This window comes from Globicephala melas, chromosome 16 (genome assembly GCF_963455315.2).
Source record: "Globicephala melas chromosome 16, mGloMel1.2, whole genome shotgun sequence".
Taxonomy (NCBI): domain Eukaryota; kingdom Metazoa; phylum Chordata; class Mammalia; order Artiodactyla; family Delphinidae; genus Globicephala; species Globicephala melas.
This window is the reverse complement of record NC_083329.1, coordinates 21,116,739-21,133,286: the sequence shown is the minus strand read 5'-3', so window position 1 is coordinate 21,133,286 and position 16,548 is coordinate 21,116,739. Positions and strand designations below refer to the sequence as shown.

At 42.5% G+C, this 16,548-nt stretch overlaps 1 protein-coding gene across 4 annotated transcripts; it reads right to left on the bottom strand.

Moving 5' to 3' along the window:
• Positions 1-266: 266 nt before the first annotated feature.
• Positions 267-15,686, bottom strand: LOC132593615 (VPS10 domain-containing receptor SorCS1-like). 4 transcript variants are annotated; one of them, XM_070043867.1, is made up of 3 exons: positions 15,188-15,686; positions 9,603-9,738; positions 267-1,647 (listed from the first exon to the last, which is right to left on the bottom strand). In XM_070043867.1, exon 1 carries the CDS (start codon positions 15,588-15,590, stop codon positions 15,318-15,320), a length of 273 nt encoding a protein of 90 aa, XP_069899968.1. In that variant the 5' UTR covers positions 15,591-15,686; the 3' UTR covers positions 267-1,647; positions 9,603-9,738; positions 15,188-15,317. The 4 variants fall into 4 exon arrangements, with proteins under 4 accessions (XP_069899968.1, XP_069899969.1, XP_069899966.1 ...); XM_070043868.1 differs by having other exon boundaries at positions 267-1,644; XM_070043865.1 differs by having other exon boundaries at positions 268-1,935.
• Between the last annotated feature and the right edge of the window lie 862 nt (positions 15,687-16,548).

Genomic DNA, 16,548 nt, shown 5'->3' with positions numbered 1-16,548 from the left:
ATGTCCTGTTAACTCTGCCTACGTAGGAAGAGAGGAGTGGAGGGATTACCCCAGCACTTGGAAAATAAAATCCTGCTGTGGGAATCCAGAGGTGTTGCCTTCTCCCTTATTTCCATTTCTCAAAGAATAGCCCTGAAGCTCCTGGAAATTGGCTACAAATTAGGGATTACAACAGAGGGTTCATTGAGTAAATTACAGCGTATTCATTCAATAGAATATTATGACGCAACCATTACGATGATACTTATAAATAGTTGATAATGACACGGGGAAAGACAATACAATGTTCAATAAGACAGCAAAACAAAGTGCAGAGCCACATAACCACATGTTACATAATTTCAACAATTACACATAGATATACAATCATATATGTGGAAACATGACCAAGGTGTAAGGTATAAAAATATTTTATTTTTTTTTACAAATAGATGGGTTACAAATAACTTTCATTTTATTCTTTAGATATTTTTTCTAGGTCTTTTATTAAATTTAATTAATCTTTATTATTTTTCAGAATAAAAAATAATCCAAGGTAATAGAGAGGGAAATTATTTCCAAGTTAAAATAATTTAAAACATGTTAAGAAACCTGCTTTTACAATTATGGCTCTAGGATTTGAGTAGACCCACTATGTGTGGGGACACCTATCATTAGTAATAATCACACTTTCTTCTAGGGATCATCAGGAAAAATTTTATAACCGATGCCACAAGGACCCTTGAGAATGTTCAGGAACACCGGGCACCATGTTCTGTTCCACGTAGTCAATCCAGATCAGAATCTCAAGGGCAGAGCAGGCAAAGAACTGAAAAAATGACTTGATACCCAGTTTTAAAAAATTGACTGTATTTATTTACAGTAGTCTTCAATATACAGAAGACTTTGAGATTAAATGTACTGTTGGATCCAGAGATGAAACAGAAACCAGCAAGTAAAAGTTATTGGAGGGTTCATATTTCAGCCTGGCACAACTTTCTCACAGTCAGAGCTCCTGAGGAGGGCAGCTCCCCCACCAGTCAGACCTCAGTCTGAAGCTGGAGGATCATCTGTGCAGGAGGCTGGTGAGGGGATGGTCACCTGCAGCAGACAAAAGCTGTGTTAAATAACAGGCAAGCTTCCTACCCAGGTATGGGACCCTAAGGTTTCAAACTTCCAAAGTTGAGATTTTATTTGACCAGGTAAGCAGGACAGACATGACTACTCCCATCATACCGGTGAGAAGGCTGAGACTCATAGAGATTAACTGAATGTCCAAGTCATACAGCTAGAGCGGTGACAGAACCACTAACTTCAAACCAATGCTGTGAGCACCAGTATATGCACTCAAATACCAGGGTATATGTATAAAGCCAGGATACCAATAACTCTAACAAGGATTCGGGAGACAGACTCTTGAGTTGCAAGCAGGAAGGAGAAACGGCAATTTCTTCCTCAACCTTTGGCCTTTGTGACTGGATTACAGTTTGCATCTCGTTTCATCCAGCACCACAGTTTGCTAGGAAGAAGAGTCATGGCCGAAGCCACAGTCCAATCCAAAGCTTTATTCTCTGAGAGGCTCTCTGAATTTTCTGAGGGGCTCAGAAGACATGCTCCACGCAGCAGCCATACTTGTCATGACTGGGTCTGAGGCTGGGGCAGGAGCTGCTGAGACAGGAAGGGAAAGGCCGTCTGAACTTCCGCTGGGATAAAGACATGCTTGGTTGCTGAGTGAGAACATGAGCTGCAAGGGAAGCAGATGCCTACTGCCTCTGGTTCTAGGAAAACTGCTGTGCTCCCAGCTCTGCAGCTCTTGAGGAAATAAGTGAAGCATTCCTGCCAGAGAAAACCCCGAGGCACAGAAGAGGACTGGGCAAGGAGGGGGGTAGTCTTTCTCATCCTTGGTTTCTGGCAGTTTGGCCCCCGACTGTAGTTGTTATTGCTGTTGTTGCCGCTCTACCACAAATGGACATCATGGCGAGAAAAAAAAAGAGACAGAGAGAGAGAGAGAGAGAAAGAGAAGGAGAAAATTCCAGTAAAATAAAACTGGGAGCATTAGACAGGTAGACAGGTTTTCCTTTTTTTTTCTTTTCCTTTTTTTTTTCCTTCAGATAACTATCATGGCATTAACACTGTATTAACAGCATACTCAGCATTCCAATTTCCATGATTGGTGATTTCATTCAAGTGAGTTCTAGGAAGAAGTGAAAATCATTCCAGTTAACGTTTATTGAGCACGCATCATGCAACAGGCACTCTGCTAGAGCATTTCCAGGTGTTGAATCATGTTAGTCTCTTGAAGATCTTCTGAGATGGCTACTGTCACTGCGCTTACTTTACAGATAAGGAAATACACAGAGAAATTGCAGTAAACTGTCCAAGATATTATTCTTATAGCCCAGGGGAGGAAACTGAATACTCAAGGAAGGTTATGTGACTTGCCCCAAAATTTCACAACAAATGAAGGACAAATTAGAACTAAAACTCCAATCTTCTAGATCAGAAGACTGATGATCTTCCCCCTATCTAAAAAGAATATCCTGGACCAACGCTCACAAATCATGACCATTAGCATCTCATGAAACTTCCTGGCCCATAGTAACTTCTTGAACAAACTCTCTTTGAGAAGATGGGCATATATAATTGAACCAAAAGTTCACTGGACATCTACAGTGCGTCAGGCCCTCACACCGTCGGATGCTCTCATAGCTTATGGGAAGCTGACTCGGGAAATGGTATTTTTATCTCCTTATTTGTGGAATGTAAGTGCCATATTTGAGACCTCACAGCCAGTGTATAGCAGAGGATGAACCTGACGTAAGTCTTTTGACCCTTAGCCCAGGCCTCTCCACTTCACATCTTAGATTACCTCCCCAAATGGAAGAGACTTCTTGAAACAACACAATCGCTAAAACCATTGAAACTTGAATCTTAGCCACTTTGACCTTAATAGAATGCTGTTAAAATTTTCTCTAAATGTCTTAGCCTTTAATAATTAATTAAATTGAGCTCATAAATAGGATAATCCTGACTCTACTATAATGAGGTGTTTTAGTCTCCCTCATATAATTTTACTGATGTCTATGATCACTTTCCACAAAAGTAACTGCCCTTCTCAAGGAAGTGAGTTGACATCTCTAAGGTTTGGTCTCCATGTTACCTTCTCATAGACCATGAGGAACCCAAAACCCAGAGATGAGGTAAAACTGGTAGAGCCAAGCCTTTCCAAAAAGAGTCTTTGGAGATAGAGATAGAGCTATATCTACATCTATACAGAGAATAAATATGTATCACACAAGCAGCCACTATGGAAGGAATGAACTCAGCCAGCCCTTATGAATCAGCAATTCCACAGAGATGTTTTCAGTGAAGCTCTGAAGTCAGCAACATGAAGTCTGTAACACCAAGAGTCTAAAACAGCAGTTTTTCAGAAGAAATGAACTTGAGCTGGAAGCCAACTACACATACTAGATTGGCAAGGGGCTCAGCAGACAGAGACGCTGGGGATACAGAGGTGCCAACTCTTGGAACAACCTCACCATACATTCTGAAATAGAAAATAATACCTCCTCAGATAATCCATCAGTGAAAGAAAGTCCCTGCCATTACCTAAATAGCCCTGATACTTTTAGTTGAATATTGCTATTAATAGAAACCCACCAAATTCAATCAAAAGTTGTGTTTTCTATAGTCAGGCTGGTTTCTTAATTACGTTTTTCCACTAGCCACATTCATAACTTCCAGAGGGAATGGAGCATTAAAAGTCAGTGCTCTGGGCTTCCCTGGTGGCGCAGTGGTTGAGCGTCTGCCTGCCGATGCAGGGGACACAGGTTCGTGCCCCGGTCCGGGAAGATCACACGTGCCGCAGTGGCTGGGCCCGTGAGCCATGGCCGCTGAGCCTGCACGTCCGGAGCCTGTGCTCCGCAACGGGAGAGGCCACAATGGTGAGAGGCCCGTGTACCGCAAAAAAAAAAAAAAAAAAAGTCAGTGCTCTGAGGCATTGGTCAAATCACAAACAGTCACATATTCTCTATGCTCTTTATACACCATTTCTTATACCCTCTCAGTCTCCCATATCAAGACCCCATTCCAATCTTAAGTTCTCTCCTGAGATGCTTAAATGAAGGAGAACTCTGAGGAGGCAAGACGTGAGAGAAGAAAATCAGCAATGAAGGGGCAGGCTTCATTTCTCATTCATTAATTCATAACAAATTAAATAAACAAACCTCTCACTTCATAGTATCCCTAGGACACTTGTTGGTAGAGAGGACTTACTGATAGTTTACTGTGGGAGGGTGGGGGTAGAGGACTCTGAATGGCTCCCCCATTTTATTTTTTATATGTTCATCGAAAAGACACATATGAGTATAAATCTCAAATTGCAGAGTTCAGGTAATTCACAAATAAATACAATTTGGAAGAAATTAAAAAACATAATGCTGAATTTAAAAAAGCCAGATATAAAAAAGGACATAGAATTGAATTCCACTTATATAAACTGTGTATGAAGTATAAAAGCAATTAAAACCATCCTATGCTATTTGAAGTCATATCAAAGGTTATCCTAGGGTAGGGAACTGACTACGAAGGGTATTAGCAGGGCCTCTGGAACGCTGCAGTGACATGAGTGCTGGCTACACTTGTGCGTGTGTTCATTTGTGAAAATCCTACAAGCAGCGCAGTGATGATACTTTTTAATGTACAGTTACCTTTAAAAAACTAAAATATCCATAGTAGGAAGAAGAGATGGACAGGAGTCTTTGTGGGAAAAAAATGTAAAGTCCTCTATGAGTTAATTTTTTTCTCTGGGAGGAGCTTTGAGAAAGCTGTTGAGGTTACAATCATGAGCTATGCACTGACCTAATTTAGGTACACCATCCCTCACATTTACACGTATATACCAAGGTGACTGTGGATACGGCGATGTCATTCCCTCTATCACATACCGTCACACCACCTAGGGAAGCAACATCGCACTAATAGAAAATGACAACCGACTTGTCATGATCACCCCAACAGCCACACTGATTCAGGCCACAGGCCCAAGAAGATGACAGGATCACCCATTTCCATCTTGTGCAGAAGCAGCAACATCACAAATGTCAAGCAGAAACTGCCACACCATGCTAGTGACATTCTACTGTGAAGAGATAAGAGAGCAAATGTTTAAGATTTAAGGCGAGTCTTTATCTGTTTGGGAGCTCAGATTCTTTGGTCTACTCAGAGACACGATGCTTAAAAGGAAAAAGGAAATCAAACATGATATTTAAAGACTGTTAGTCTGGGTTCCAAATGGCATGGAGATGGAGGAGAGTCTAAAGGAAGAATGATCGATCACATATTGTTACATGTACTAAGAACCACTAAGGTGGACCTAATTCTCATAAAAAGAGGGAAAACTGGGTATAGATAGCCTCTCCTCTTCCCAATCATCCCTTGCTTTGCAAATTCCTAATCCTGGATAAACAAAGGCCAGCTCAAATACCAATTTCTTATAAAATCATTCCTTCCTTCTCCCAGGAGGATTATTAGTTGGCTCCCCACCCATTTTTGTCCTCATAGTACTTTTCACAATTCTTATTATGCTTATTAGGCACTTATCACTCTAAACTGCAATTTTTCTGTTTGTATAGCTGTCTATTCCCACCAGTATATGCAACCTCAACGGCAAAGGCTAAATTTTAGTATGTAGCACAATCATTTAAAATGTTTTAATAGCTTTATCACAAAAGGAATACATACACATGGCAAAAAATTTTAAAACAGCATAGACAAATATGAAAGGAATGGTTAAAAATCTCCTCCCCATGATCTAGACCAGTGGTCAACAAACTTTTCTTGTAAAGGGTCAGATAGAAGATATGGTCTCTGTTTTCCATACGGAAAATCCCGAACGAACTTTTTGGCCAACCCAATACAGCTACTCAACTCTGCTGTTGCATCATGTATCACAAAGAGATGATACGTAAAAATGAATGAATGGGATTGTGTTCCAATAAAACTTTATATGTTTGTTTATTTATTATATAAAACTAAGATTTCCTGTAAAGCGATAGGACTCAAGATGGTGTGTTTTTCCCTAAGAAAAACAATGATAATTTTAACAATATAGGAAATTCATAAATAGACTTAAAATTATATGGTCAATTGTTTACCAAGAATGTTACAAAGACAATTCAAAGGGTAAAGGATAGTCACTTAAAAGCAGGGGCCTCAGGATCTTACCTGAAGGTAGTTTTGTTGTAAGAGAACCCAGTTCAAAATCCCTCGACCCACTGGGCAAATTACAGGGCAGGTCAGGTGGAGATTAGAGACAGAATTTCCAAGTCCGGGTGACAAATGCCCTTTTCATAATTCTAATTGAGAGTGGTAGGAAGTGAAGGACTAAACCAAAGACCTTTTACTTTCCAAATACGCAAGCCCTGAATCAGATGGACCATGAGTTTGGGTTCCACATCCTCCGTCATTCTAGTTAGGGAAGGTGACCAGAACCCTCAAACCTTTGGCTCTGGGAAAAACCTGAACGAACTTTTTGGCCAACCGAATATTGTTCGCCAAATACCTGATAATATGTCTCAGTAGCCCTATCTTAAGGCAAGTGTCCATGGTGTCCATGCTGCCTCTCTAGGGTCAGCAGCCAGCAGGGAGAAAGCAAGTGGCAGCTTCCACAAATCTTCCAGGATAACAAGCTGGAGACAATACACATTAGTGACACTATGCGAGTCATTCACAGGGATAACTGGAAAGGAATAAAACGGGCCAGGGACCTAAGAACAGGGTGACTTGAAAAGGGGCACACTTAAGATTTTTCCTCTCATGCCAAGACTTCTCCCTACCATCACTCTGAACTGACTTAAAAATTTCTCTAAGGAACCCCAAAATAAACCCATACACAGGGGCGGCGTGATCCAGTAGAAAGAACTTTAGTGTCAAAGTTAGAATATAACTCAAATCCCGGATGTGTCACTGGTCACGTAATTTAGGGCAGCTTTCTTAACTCCTCTGAGCCTCGGGTTTCCACAGTATTAGAACAGAGATAATACCTACTTCACAAGGTTGTTGTGAGGTCTCAATTAAATAACGTAGTGATATTCTGCAATGTGCTTGCAGAGAATTGCTCAAAAGATATGGGAGATTTTTATTATTGTTAAAAGTCAGCTTCTGTTATCATGTAGATAGCACATCCGGGTGGAGCAGAGTTGTCAGTGTTCAGCAAACTCCTCTATGCTTTGTCTGTAAAACCCCCTCCACCCCCCCCCACCCTGTCTCAATTAGATACAAGTGCAAAAGAAGGCACTTATGACTCACTTACAATGGTGGGCACTTAAAATAACCTTTGTATCAACAGGCAATGGCACCTCGCTTGCAGTAAATCTTGGCAATGCTGTGCATGGTCACTTTTTTTTTTAACATCTTTATTGGAGTATAATTGCTTTACAATGGTGTGTTAATTTCTGCCATATAACAAAGTGAATCAGCTATACATATACATATGTTCCCATATCTCCTCCCTCTTGCATTTCCCTTCCACCCTCCTTTTCCCACCAGTCTAGGTGATCATAAAGCACTGAGCTGATCTCCCTGTGCTACGTGGCTGCTTCCCACTAGCTATCTATTTTACATCTGGTAGTGTATATGTGTCAATGCTACTCTCTTACTTCATCCCAGCTTCCCCTTCCCCCTCCCCGTGTCCTCAAGTCCATTCTCTACTTCTGCGTCTTTATTCCTGTCCTGCCCCTAGGTTCTTCAGAACCTTTTTTTTTTTTTTTAGATTCCATATATATGTGTTAGCATATGGTATTTGTATTTCTCTTTCTGACTTACTTCACTCTGTATGACAGACTCTAGGTCCATCCACCGCACTACAAATAGCTCAATTTCATTCCTTTTTATGGCTGAGTAATATTCTATTGTATATATGTGCCACATCTTCTTTATCCATTCATCTGTCGATGGACACTTAGGCTGCTTCCATGTCCTGGCTATTGTAAATAGAGCTGCAATGAACATTGTGGTACATGACTCTTTTTGAATTATGATTTTCTCAGGGTATATGCCCTTTTTAAAGGCTAATAATGACCCACAAATCAACCTGGACCAAGCAACTTACTCTAAAGCTCAGCACATGTAATTTGTATAGGTTCTCCTGTGCCCAATCTCCATGCTTCTCCCCAACCACCGAGGTCCCTGATGGACAGGAGTGCAGGCTTCAGCCAAAACATAAATTCTGTCTAAAACCAACAGCAGAAAAAGCCTGAGCAAGTCCAGGGATCAGTGGAATGCTGTGTCCTAAGGTTTAGCCCCTCTTCCTCCAACAACTGAAGTGTAAATCACACAGGTAATCCAGTGGTGCCTGTCTCATCTCCCACAAAAAGTAGGTAATAATCATATCTGTCCTTCTAATCTCTTAGGACTATGATAAAAATAAAACTGAAGTAACATGACCAAATTCTTCAAAAGTGAGTCATTTCGAACAATGCAAAGGTACATTACTGATTTAAGTAGTATAAAAACATTCAGCAGATCTCAGCAGACAGATATGAGACCTTTTACGTACATGTAAAAGTTCATGTAAGAGCATTCAGGTCCTTTTATCCCTACCTACACTTTAAAATAAGCTCTGTTCTTTCACTGTAAACCTTGAACAGCAGGATTTCACCTCTGTTTCTCGCCAAGGTTTTAACTATTGCATCCATCTGATCTGAGTAGAGCCCCCCCCCCCCTGCAGAAACCAGTATATTCTGAGGAGTCTGGCTCCTCCTCACACTTCTTTCAGGCCATCACCTTTGGCCACTGCAGGGATGCTCTTTGTCCATTTTCCCCTCTGGAGACAAAGGTGTAGTCTCCATACTTTCTAGAGGTATAGGATAATAATTAAGATACACAAAAAGGCAGGTCACAGAATTTGCATATAAATTTAAAGACATAAAGCAACATGGCAGTCTGGGCAGCCTGGCTGAGGATGTCTCTGACAGAGTTTACTAAATAAATGACAGTCTTTTTTTTTTTTTTTTTTGAAAACTGTGTTTGAGAAAGAAGTCATAATAGAAAAAAAGCTACAACATCCAAGATGAGATTTAAATGTGCAAATAAGGGCAATCAAATCTTTAAGGGATGGCACAGATTTTTTTCTTGGCATGGATTTTCAGTTTCTCACTGGGCATGCAATATATCTATAATCATTCAAAATTGAGGTCACAGATTAAGAAATTGTAATCTCTTTCCTCTCCACACTTGCTCTTGTGGTCCTTTTGCCTACCATGTACTTAAGAGTCATCTCAAAACTCCCCTTTTATTTTTATTTATTTATTTATTTATTTATTTTTGCGGTACGCAGCCCTCTCACTACTGTGGCCTCTCCCGTTGCGGGACACAGGCTCCGGACGCGCAGGCTCAGCGGCCATGGCTCACGGGCCCAGCTGCTCCGCGGCATATGGGATCTTCCCAGACCGGGGCACGAACCCGTGTCCCCTGCATCGGCAGGCCGACTCTCAACCACTGTGCCACCAGGGAAGCCCCAAAACTCCCCTTTTAAAGTTCTCACTACTATTCATGGTCCAATGCAAGCATCACCCTTGCCATGAGCCTTCACAACCATCCCAGCCAGAAGGTTCCCATCTCACCTTTACTTCTTCAGCAGTTTTGCCATCAGACGACAGGGATCTTCTACTGCCTCATAGGAATGTTCATAACTTTTTGTACCACTTCACACACACCTTTTGATCAGTGCCTGGAACAAATTAGGTGCTCAGCAAATATCTGTAGAATTAAAAGTCGATAAGATAATTTATATAAGGTTGTTGGCTTGTCCCTGGAACACAGTTTGTACTCCCTGAATGTTAGCAATTATTAACATCGTAAATAAAGAAGACACTCCATGTATTTTGTGCCCAGTTATACTCTATTCATAACTCTAAAAATGTGAATCATTCCCAGAGTCAATATTTAATTATCTTTTCTAGATGGTACTAGCAATTTCAAAAAGGGGTTAATTTCTATTCTTAAATTATGCATTTTGTAGCTAGAGATTCCACATTTGCCAACACAAAGATGATGTAAAACAAACAACTACACCTTTATATCTTACTGCAAATACCCGTACCTGATTTAAATAGTGGCATTCAAATTTCAGGAATTTCTATAAATACGTATGTACATGAACAATAGGGACACACCTAATCATGTGAAATATAAGATTTGCTCACTCTCAAGTCAAGGGCATAGATCAATGTGTCACCTTTATTTCCCCAGAACTTGACTTATAAGTACAAAGTGTTCAACCCTCTCAAGTTGAAGACACTAAAACACTGTGTCAGACCTGGATGGACAGTCAGAGAAACAACCATCTATGCGTCATCAGAAAGTAGACAGCAGACAGTCTCCCTATATTAAAGACAGCTAGTAAGGAGATCTGATTCAAACCTAAGTCCATCTGCCTCCACATCTTATGCTTCTTTTCCTCAATAGCAAATTGCCTTCCATGCCACACTGCATTTACATTCTTGATCAGGACCAGAGCCTTGATCAGAAAAGGAAAATATAAGTTTGCTAAAGTTTTGCTAAAGAAAGCCAATTCTATTAAAATTTAAAAGGTCAGGTGAGGGCTTCCCTGGTGGTACAGCGGTTAAGAATCCGCCTGCCAATGCAGGGAACACAGGTTCAAGCCCAGGTCCAGGAAGATCCCACATGCTGTGGAGCAACTAAGCCCATGTGCCACAACTACTGAGCCTGCACTCTAGAGCCTGTGAGCCACAACTACTGAGCCTGCATGCCACAACTACTGAAGCCCGCACACCTAGAGCCCGTGCTCCACAACAAGAGAAGCCACCTCAATGAGAAGCCTGCGCACGGCAAAGAAGAATAGCCCCTGCTCTCTGCAACTAGAGAAAAGCCCACGGATAGCAACAAGGACCCAACGCAGCCAAAAATAAATAAATAAAACAAATAAATTTATTAAAAAAGAAAAAAGATCAGGTGAAAAGATCTTACACAAATGATCACTAAACCCAGTTTTCACAGCCAATGTCAAAATAAAATCAGATTTTGTTGTTAACTCAGAATGTATTAAACAAGACCAGATCTCAAAATCTGCCTGTGACCCTATGCTCAATATATCACCCAATTGTTCATTTTAAGACTCTCTAAAGATGAAGTGGGGGAACAATGCAGTCACTTTTGGAACTAAGGAATGAAATGTGACAGGCACATGTTAAAAACATTCCTTTTTCATAAGGAGGTAGAGCTTTCCTAACCAGGATTTACCTCTTCTCAACCTCCTCTGAAATCCACTCAAGATAAGTAACTTTACAATCTTAAAAGGTCCTGATTTCTAAGTTCTACATTAAAATCTGTAAGGCAAGGATAGATTTTGTAGTCAGATCAAAGGAGGTTCCAAATTATGCTCTGTTCCTCACCCTCCCTAACACCTTAGCCAAGTTACTTACCCTTTCTTAACCTGTTTGCTGATCTGTGTAATGGGTGTGAGAATGTGTCCCTCACAAGATTATTGTGACAATTAAATAAATGATGACAATAAAGCATTTTACCAAAAAAACTCCCAAAACCCCCAAAACAAAAAATGACCTAGCTTAATTACCAAGGTTGTGTGGTTACATCTCAGGTCTAAAAACATCAGAAGGAGAAGACATGCAATGTCAAACAATCAGACAGTCATGCAGCATTTGATACATGCAGCATTAATACCATCATAATGATGTAAGTTAAATAGCATATTGCAGATGATTGTTTTTGAGAAACACTGCCAGTAAGAAGGAGACGGGGATGAGAAAACAAAATATTTCAATCGTATGCAGCGTAAAAATGTAAGAAAGAGATATTAATGCTTACTACCTACCTAATGAGAATTTCATAGGGATTAATGAGCTAATGCTGGTTACCATTTTGGAACTCAGTTGAAGAAAATATAACACACACACACACAAGACAGTAAATATCATCCTATAAAATTAGACCATGTATAAAATAAGTTGTGCAGAAGCAGCATGTTCTTCCCCTGACAAATTATCTGCACTCAGCATCCTTGATGCCATGGGATTCCCTCATTTGGTCCAGATCTAGCACACATTTCCATCAAGAAGGGCTGTCCCGTATGACAAGGATGTAAATATCAGTACCTGGGTTTAAATAATGGCTCTCAAATTTTGGGAATTCCTCTGAACACACAAACACACACTCATAGAATAAGGAAAGATCTCATCATGTGCACAGCAAAAATTACATCTACCAATGGCTGCTCCAAGCAGGAAGGAGACAGGAAGGAAAGAGAGGGAGGCAAAGAAGCCACTCAGAATTCTTGACAAGTTATATGGGTAGCCTATAATTACCATAAATTAATATTTTTAACTCAGGTGTTATTATAATTGTTAGTCTTTCTTAGCCTTGGCTTTTAGCTAAAGATCAGACAGGTCCAAAAGATGTGTGGTGCCTGCATCCCATCTCTTTCTGGGGGAGGAAATCTAAGTGGCAAATTATGAATTTCTGACTTTGTCTTCAGATTTAGGGTTGATGAACTGTTCCTCTTAATGACTGGAGAGAAAAAAGTGTTAGGAATGGCAGTGACACACACGTGTATATGACTTTACAACAACAATGCCTTTTTTTTTTTTTTTTTTTGCAGTACACGGGCCTTGCACTGTTGTGGCCTCTCCCGTTGCAGAGCACAGGCTCCGGACGCGCAGGCTCAGCGGCCATAGCTCACAGGTCCAGCCGCTCCGCAGCATGTGGGATCTTCCCGGACCGGGGCACGAACCCGTGTCCCCTGCATTGGCAGGGGGACTCCCAACCACTGCGCCCCCAGGGAAGCCCAACAATGCCCTTTTTATCTGTATCAATATATGTGATTCTGTCAACTAATCCCGACTGGCATGGACCTCAATTTACAGATGAAGAAATTCAAACTCAAATCATTATATCGACTCGCTGATGGTACATGATAAATAGGACTAGAATTCAAATCTCCATTCTTGCTTTCTATTTCAAGTCACCTCTATCTGTGTCCTCTGATTCCCCATACTCCAAATGACAAAAATAGTAACTTTAAACGTTACTTTCTCCATCATGCTCAGACAGATAAATTTGGCTAGATGAAACTGATTAGCTCTGTTTATGAGGACATGTACATACGTACTAAAAAAGGTGTGTGTGTTGGGGGTTGGCATTAAGAAATGGAAGACTTCAGACAAGAAAGAAAGCTCACTAATTAGCAACTTTTGGGTGCTCAAACATTAATAGTCACCACTCCTATTATTTATTACAATAAGTAGCCTTACTGGACTACTACATGCCACCCATCCATGATTTGACCCACACTGTCATTATTTGGCTTGTAAGCACAAACATATATATGAGCATGCATGTAACACACACACACACACACACAAAATCTGTCAATACATTTCAGTCATTTCTTAAATGAACAAGCATCTGGTTTGACAAAGATGTATTTTTTCTCTGTCTTATTCTATACAGAACCTTTCAGGACTAGGTAACGGATACTCTGCAGCTTAGATAACAGCATGTTTCTTTTTCAGAGTCCTTTGATGTGTCTGAATCTTCCCTTTAAAGGCAGAAATTCTGAAGGAACTAACTGAAGAAGTGCAAAAGTTTTAGAAATTCAAATTTAAATGGGATGAATAATTTTAGTGATAATGATATTAAAGATGCGATTATTAAAGAAGGGAGTGAGGGCAAAGGTGTCCAGGAGCTTAATGGAGAGAATATCTACCGCAATTATTTTAGTAAACTTGTATATGAACAACGTACGAACCAGAAACTCTGTCCTCAATGCCAGACATTAGGTCAGGTGATTGCTCTTGGGATAGGGCTGTCAGTACTGAGTGCTGGTATCGTGATTTGCATCAATACTATCTATACCTATGTACCAACAGAATTCCTAATGAGCAGATATTTATTCTAAAATGTTCAAAACATTTATTTCAAAAGCTAACAACGAGCACAACGCAATGCTATGTCTCTGGGACAGTTTCTGGAGATTCCTTCATAAATGAAGGCATGGTAGAAGTAGCTGGGCTGGATAACCTGTGCATATTCCAAAGAGTAAACGCTCAGTTTCCTGACTGAATCCCCACTTATCTATATATGTGTTTACTTTTTGTCTATTGTTGGTCGTAATTTCGCAATACCTGCTTTACGGTAGCCCAGAGAACTTTCACACACTTTTTAAACACACTTTTTTAATCATTACCAGAAAAGCTATTGTTTTACTATTTCTGCCAATAAGAGTTTCCCCGTTCACTGTTGACAGCTTTGACAGATTGAAGAGGTGCCCATTTACTACCTCAAATCTAAAACCTCTCCTGGCATGGCCCCAAATCACCCACTTTCACCCTCAATGGCCTCTCTGTGTCCAGCAGAAGCCCATCACATACCCCCTGTCCCTAAGTGTCAGCCTCCTGCAATCTATTAATCTCTTTCACCTCATAAGAAAAGGTCAATTTTTTGTGTGTGCACGCTCTTCACTGCAGAAAGTCAGGCAGTGGTGGAGATCAGGGGTTGTTATCACTGGGGTATTGATGTTTCTAGGACTGGATCACACTGGAGAACAATCAAGAATGCACAAATTACAAAGCCCCGGCTACACACACACACACACACACACACACACACACACACACACACACACGCTGGGGCCTTCAGAAGGTGATAGAGGTTCTCTCTGTAACTTGCAACCCCTAAATGCCAAGAAATAAGAATGGCACTAAACGGCAATGATTGCCAATGTCAGTTCTCATCCCCTTTCATCGAGCCTATAAATACATCTTTAACTAGAGACATAAGTAAGCTTGTAGCAAGTAAAGGGGAAATCACTCCAGGGAATGTCGGACTGCCCTAAAAGCTAGCCCTATGACCCCCGCACTCCAAATACTTAATAATATCCTACTCTTTGCCTGGTCTTCCACTCCACCGGCCATTGTGACTGGAAGTAGGATTTAGGTGCTAACTTGGCAGTCTCTCTCAGGGTTGGTGCTGGGAGCAGAAGATGGAAGTCCCTGAGGGAGGGACGCTGGCACGTTCTGAGGTGATACAGTTCCTCAGGAAGGTGGGCAGAGGCTCCATTTTGCACACTCCCCCAGTCAGAAGCCTCACACCGGCTTCTCCAGCCCCCTTTAAAGCCCACCACCCCTCGCCCTTCACCTTCGACCCGCCCCCTCAGCACTTCTCTACTCACCGGCTGGGGCGGTCAGGACAAGGGAGCAGCCTTTGTGTGGTGGAGCCCCTGCCACCGCTCCCAGGCTGGCTGTCAGCCTCCGCGCCTCCATCCCTGACGTCTGCGGCTTCTCTTCTCCTTGCTCCGGAGCCTACGCTCCGGCTGCCCGAAGTCCCCAGGGGCGGCTACTGCCGCTCCATCTGCTCCTGCTCATGGCGCCCCGCTCGGGAAGGGAACGGGATGGTAGGAGCCCGTCCTCGCGGCGACGGGTGAGGGGATCCCCGGGGTCGGGACTCTGGTACCACAGGAACCAGCAGGAGCCGCCGCCACAGGTACCCGGTATCTGAAGAATCGTGAACCCCGCGCCCGCGAGGAGCGCGCTCAGCCCGGCTGAGGAGCCGCCCCCGGCGCCAACTTTTCCCATCGCGAGAACGGAAAGGGGTCTCGGACCTGGGATGGCGGGGCGGGGCTCTCCGCCGGCCGGCTGTAGGGGGCAGGCGCTCAGGACCCCAACTTCCGTCAAGTTGGGCCGCGGTGGGGGCTGGCGGAGGCGTTGACGAGCAGGTGGCGGCCCCGACGAGGAGCAAGGCGCCACCACGCGGGCTGGAGTCTCGGAGACCCGGGCGCGGCCGCCTACGGAGCCCACGCGTGGGGCCACAAGGGGCGGGGCACGCACTCCGAGAGGGCACGGCTGCTGGCGGAGACCCCCCGGCAAGCACTGCCGACCCTCCCTCTCCCGCACGCTGCCTCTCGCTTTGCTCTTCTTTTGTTCTCTTCCTTCTGTTCTCTTTGCAAGTTTCCCAGATTTCCTCAACTGTCAGAACTCTCACCAGTGTCTTTGGGAAGAGAGGGATTGAGGGAGTCCTACTTTTGCCCCTTTGTCTCTGTGAATTGGCACCTCGATCTAACCCAGAGCACAGCCAATGTGTCTTGGCCTGGGAGAGACGCCAGGAGGGTACTAGAGGACATGCGGTGGGGTTGTGTGTGTGTGTGTGATAGATCAACAGATTGATCTGCCTTAGATATATCTATAAATACAGATAAACATAGATATATTAGTTCTTCTTCCTATCTATCTACCTACCTACTCACCCTCCGACCACCTACTTACCTACCTGTCCCTCCATCTCTCCAATGATGGTGATGGTATTTGTATTTAGGGGTTGCTCCATCAGTCACCATGCTTTACTCCCCTTCACCTTCTATAAAACTCATTCTGTCTAAAACCAGTCTTTTTGCATAATCTCATTTGAAAGAGCACTTTGCTGCTAGCCATGTTCTGAATGTTCTTTGTGTTTACATAGGCATACACTTCCATGTCCTCCAAAACACTACAAAGTCCTGGGGGGACTCAAAAAGAAGCTAAAACTGTGGGCTTGAGA